The sequence below is a fragment of the Cibotium barometz genome, chromosome 38 (assembly GCF_041138505.1).
Source record: "Cibotium barometz isolate CiBa-2024 chromosome 38, ASM4113850v1, whole genome shotgun sequence".
Lineage (NCBI taxonomy): Eukaryota > Viridiplantae > Streptophyta > Polypodiopsida > Cyatheales > Cibotiaceae > Cibotium > Cibotium barometz.
In genome coordinates, this window is record NC_141083.1 from 15,000,637 (window position 1) to 15,006,636 (window position 6,000).

Sequence of the window (6,000 nt, forward strand, 5' to 3'; positions counted from 1 at the left end):
CATTTGGCCACCCAATTGGAGCACTAATTTATAAGTGAGTGTGTACACACTTCATTAAGTTTTGGGTGACCAAAACTCACTTATAAATTATGACAAGCCCAGTGTTCACACACACTGATGTCCCGAGGTGGACATAACCCAATGTCCACCGCCCTGACCTTATCCCCTTTGTACAAAGGGAGTAACCAGCCATGTGTCCACTCTAGCTTTGCTCCACAAAGCACCTGCCTGCCACCTACACTGGACAACTCACCACCTCTCTCCTCCTCCTCTCTCTAGAGATTGGCGCCTCCTTCATGAGGGCTGTTGGGCTGCATTTTCTGCACATTCTCCTTCCCAACTCCATTTCCAAGCTTGCTGGGGTGATTTTCAAGCTTCCAAGAGTGATTCCGGATGCTAATCACTCTCCTACACACTCCCAATGACTGAAATTCAGCAAAACAGCTCTCTTTATTGCTGTAATTTTTGGTCTTTTTGCTGAAAACCCTAATTTCAGCCCTCCTTTCTCAAGCTGAACCATAGGGGAAGCTTTCTCAAGGTTCCCTTCATCCTCTTGAAGACTTTTGTCGCGAATAATTGCGACAAATCGAAGACCTCTTCACTCCAAGGACTTCCATCGCGAAGACTTCCGCTGTCATCGACTCTACTTGCAATTGGTACGCTTTAATGCTTAAATATGGAAACAAGAGGGAGGAACCGGATTATAAGATCACATACCCTGTGTAATGTTCTCTTGTCCTACGTGCTCTCTTGCAGATTGTTGCTACCATGTGTTGGTGGAACAATAGAGAGCAGATAGTAGGGAACATGGACACTTGAGAGGGTAGTGTGGATTGCAAGTCTACAACGACAACCACTTGTTTGCAATACTGTATTCATATGCATTGGTATGGAAATTTGGTCAGAAATGCCCTTGACACTATGTACTAAATTCTCCCAAGATCAATATACTTTATTTGAGGGAGGAGTCGGCCGTTCCGGCTCATTGCGTGTCGCTTTCACTTCAGTGATGAGGATTTCACTCAGAAATCCATGATCCAGGATGTAAGCATGTTTATGAAAGGCACTGCTGCGGCCTGCCCATTGGTGGCTCACAGAGAAGCTCTCACCAAATCCTGTTAGATCATGGGAAGAGTTCAAGGAGAGGTTCTATGCTCAATTCTTGCCTCCCAATGCATTGAATGAGATAACAATGAAGTGGAATTGGGTGAAGCAAAATGAGGGGGAATCGGTGGGTATCACTCCGCGTGTTGCGGTACTTGAAAGGTGCGGTACACGCCTCGAAAGACTCGTATTTTTTAGAGACGTTAGAGGCGTTTGTTTTATATATATATATATAGTGATAGATAGATATAATATATATAGTGAAAGTTGAGAGAGAGAGAGAGAGAGAGAGAGAGAGAGAGACTAGAGTGTGTATGTATGAGCCTTGAGGGAGGGTGTGTATGAGAGAGGGAGAGAGAGTGTGTGTGAAAGAAAGAAAGTTGTATTAAACGTCTGCAAAAGGCCAAAATAACCTATGAGACCAAAATAGTCCATCCTCATCATCTGGATACATCATCAAGATTCAAGGGTACAAAGTAAAATGAAATGAAATGAAATGAACCACTAGTAGAGTATAGAGAGAGCTCCAAAAGTGGGTATAAAAAACATCATTATCCTAGTGTGTTTGAAGTTTGAACTTTGAATTTTGGGTCTTGAGAAAGGTTTAAGGGAGGGAGGGAGAGAATGAGGGAGAGAGTGTGTGTGTGAGAGGGGCTGCCTTGGGCCCTTAAAGCCCCTGTCTAAAGACTCACACCATCAAAATAATAATAATAAATAATAATAAATAAAAAATAAAAAATTTTGTGGACATCTTGATTAGGCAGTCGTAGGCCTCGAACACCTCGTACGCCTCGAACTGTTAGAGGCACGCCTTGTAACAACTACGGCGGGAACAGATCTTGGAGGGAGACATTATCCTTGACTATTGTCCTACCCAAGACAACGATGCAGACTTATTCACCAAAGGATTATCTCAGTCAGCTATCGACGTTCATGGCAGCTCCTTGGGTCTTTTGCAACCCCCAGGGCCTGAGAGGGGGTGTTAGCATATATCATCTCCTATTGGTGGCTTTTTTGGTGTGGGGGGCATTTCTATCTCAATCAGCTATCGGTGTTCATGGCCCTTGGGCCATTTGCCACCCCCAAGACCTGAGAGGGGATGTTAGTATATATCATCTCTTGTTGGTAGCTTTTCTGGTGTTTTTGGGGAGCCATTTCTATGCTCAAGCATTTCCCATATTTTCTCCCATTTTTCCCATATATTTTTCCCAATTTTATGAACCTTTGATGTGGGTTGCCCACCCATTGTATGGAGTTTTTCACCTATTTTTAAGTCGTGTAGGACACAAGGATGCAGTCGGCGGCCAACTCATATTTGAGTATGTATATGGGCTGCCGTCTTTCTCATTTATCATCATTCTTGGTGAGCACCTTCAACCCAATACCTACGGAGTCCACTTCTCGCCTACGGGTTGGTTGTATCCACTCTTTTCTTGAGATTAGTGCATCACCGTTTTGCTGTTTTCTCTCATCTCTCTCTTGGAGCTTCAGCATTTTTGTCATTTGTCTACATCTTATCACTGCCCTCTAACACTAGCTAACCTTATGTAGGTATGATTTGGGCAAGTGAGTTGCTAAAGACATAGTATTACTTGAGGCAAGATTGTCGAGGATGAGTGTCCTACACTTACGACAGCCCCATGATCTATATTTGGGACAAGATTGCCACAGACAAGTGTTCTATACTTATGGTAGCCCCAAGATTGTGGGGGAAAATAAGAGGGAATATCATATGGAGCAGATTGATGTGGTAGGCTATCCTGAAAGTCGTTGTCCTTCAGGTGGGAGTCTGATTGTGTCAAGAATGGATAGGGAAGGAATTAATCACTCGACTAAATCTTATGTCTAAAAGGGGCGGTTTCTTTATCCAGGGTTTACCGGCCACCTTGACTAGCTTTGTTTGCACACATTGGGTACTTTCCCTAGTTGCAGTTTGTATGTGTTACATGGCTCTTGAAGCTTGCATGGTTTTTGGTTGTTCATCAGGGATGATGAACCGTTCAATTTGCAAGATATCTATAGATAGCCTAGTTGATGGTTGATTGGTCTCTTTGGGTGGACAAGTATGTATGGTCAAGTGTGAATGAAGTGTCTTTAGGATTAGGGTTAGGGAGATTGGACACCCCTAAACCCTAAGTTTTTGTATAAAAAGACCATTATGAAATGGGAAGTGGACCACTCCATTTTGTCTTGCTTCCTTTATGTCACTTTACTATATTAGTAATTGCTTGTTGGTTAATTCTTCTCAGCCCTTGCTTAATCTTGAATAGTAAGTCTAATTAAATCATCTACACTTTCCACCCCAGATCCCTGTGGTTAGTAAACACTGTCCTGTACAACATGCAACATTTAACTCTGTATTTGCTGTCCATGCAAGGTATCCACCTCAAGGACTATTGGCTAGATCTTCAAACAGTCATTGTACAATATGTCCACATGAAAAAAAAAAATAGAAGAGGGAAGCTGGTTCGAAATATCCAAAAAAACACTTCTTGGACTAACTAACTTCAAAGACCTCAAGAAAAGATGCCTCTTCGTTAACTCAGCAGCAACATGGTCTACTGCTCATGCCCCTCATTCTGGGTCACAATTGGCTGCTCGTCAATTAGCCTTGTTCTCATTGGTGGTCAGGTTCTTTCGATTAAATCTTCTTCCTACATGCCACGTGCATGTTGGCTGCACTACCCTTATGTAACATAACATTGTCCACAACCAATCCTGCTCATGCTTTAAGCTCTCTCTCTAGAGCTCTCTCTCTCTCTCTCTCTCTCTCTCTCTCTCTCACACACACACAAACAAAATACCTCATCATTCATGACCCAGCCGCCACCAACGATTTCAAGTTGTCCATTCTTTACGAGTCTGATAAAATCTATCTTCTCAGCCTCTGATGCGTCTCTCCACCACCTCTCCAGGTAGGACATTTCTTCCCATATAAATTTACGCTTCTTATCCTGCAGCAATGTTACCATATCCCAACAGATCAATCAAAGTCCCTAGTGAAGATCAAACAATATAGCAGCACTATTGGTCAAACTTAACACAGAGAAAGGGTAATATCACACAAGCCCACGAAATTGACCATACTGAGCAAGATCAAAAAGCCATAAAGTGCAATGCAGCACTGAGAGCTAGATTAACCACAAAAGCATGATTAACTACACAAAATGCAAAATTAACAACACATAGCAAGACACTATGGCAGAACTAAGAGCAAGATTAACGGAAAAAAAGACTCACACAAAGCAAGAAAGCTCAATGCAGCAAGGAGTGCTAGATTAGCCACAAAAGCACGATTAACAACACAAAATGCAAAATTAACAACACGACGCAAGACACTACGGCCGAACTAAGAGCAAGATTACTGAAAAGTAGACTACAAAAAAAAAAGATTAAGCACACAATGCAAAACACTGTACGGGAGCACTGACAGCCATATCAGTCACATAAGCAAGAGTAATAACACAAAAAGAAAGCTTATAACCACACAATATGGCAGAACTGAGACCAACATTAACGACACAAAAAATATTTTTAACCACACAAAGCAAGACTAACCACAAAAAGCAAGATTAACAACACAAAAACAAAGACTTACCTTCCGAAGGGCCTGGACAATAGTGGACAAAATTCTGCGAGATCTCTCCTGGTAGTACTCTTCAACAGTGCGAAGCCAGCCAGGGTCATTGTGAGAGTGAGGAACAACAAAAACCTTAAGCTTCTTCTTGTTCCATTCATCTCCTTTGTACTGCACGTCCCAGCCCTGTCTCCAAGCACCCCCATCGACGTTCTTGAATTCGATGGCATCGTAGAGCTCGTTCATCTTGATGTCCACCTGCGATTCGGAAAGATTGAAGCCAATGGAGGGTGTGATGGTCCATGGCGGGGCATGCGAGGGTCGGGGCAGCCCTACCTTGAAGATGACTATGACAGAAATACCTATGGCAAAGAGCACCAGAAGTCTCATCTGCTTAGCTATGGCTTCCTGGAACACCTTGCCGCGGCGCCTGCTCTTCCCCTTGGACTTGGCCGTAGGTGAAACAAGCTTCGGAGCAGGATTGCCGCGCCTTGATGCAGTGCCTGAAGCCGCCATCGCCACGCATCAACAGAGCTAGCTCGCCTTTTAAAGTTTGAAAAGATCAGCCGGTTTCTAGAATTTCCGAGCTCGCATTCTAGGGTTTGCAGGTATTAGATTCTAGAGCTGCAGTCCCTCCAATTCTACCGTATGCAGAGAGCAAGATCCAAGATTCTTTGAACTTGCAATACGCGTTCTAGAGCTGAAAACCCTAAAGAGCTCGACATAAAGGATTCTTGACCTCAGATCAAAACTTTGCGACAGCCCCTAGCGCCATTGCAGATTGTGGTGGTGGTGAGAGCTTAGAGCTATTGCAGAAGCTCATTTCTGATGCTAGTGACGGCGTGCATGAATGTGGAGTTCACCATTGCAGGGTTACACGGTTAGATCGAGAAAGGAACAAGTGTTGCTGTTGAGGATGGGGCCATGCTTAGGGTTTCTCGGAATCGGAGGTTTCAGAGCTTTGCAGACTATTACCAACTTACATAGCTGTTGTATTATTATCAACTTAGGTGTGTGTGTTTGGGGTAAGGTCTGGAGTCTTACTTCCAGCTGGCATCCGTGCTTGGTACAAATAAAAAAAATCTAGCATTTTAAAAAAAAACAACTTGTTGTCCCCCAATTTTAGTGTATTTTTCACCGTCTGAAATTCGAAAATACCTGCCAAAACCAATCAATTTTTATGAATTTTAATTATAAAACTGGAAAATTCTCAATAAAACTGAGGTTTTTCCAACCTTTTCCTTTTTCCATTGGCTGGGAAAAATGTTTTTCACGAGTGGTCCCCCCTACTTGCTTTTATTGGTCAAATTGAAAAAATC

General features: G+C 43.0%; 1 protein-coding gene across 1 annotated transcript in view; it reads right to left on the reverse strand.

Moving 5' to 3' along the window:
- The window catches only part of LOC147616381 (alpha-mannosidase 2-like), a 30,397-nt gene extending 24,646 nt beyond the window's left edge, over positions 1-5,751 (reverse strand). Inside the window, exons 1-2 of the mRNA XM_086777448.1 lie at positions 4,703-5,751; positions 3,909-4,058 (exon numbers count right to left, since the gene is read on the reverse strand). Of these exons, the coding sequence (XP_086633574.1) occupies positions 3,909-4,058; positions 4,703-5,197 (645 nt within the window). The 5' untranslated portion in view covers positions 5,198-5,751. The remainder of the gene's footprint in view (positions 1-3,908; positions 4,059-4,702) is intronic.
- Positions 5,752-6,000: the final 249 nt, after the last annotated feature.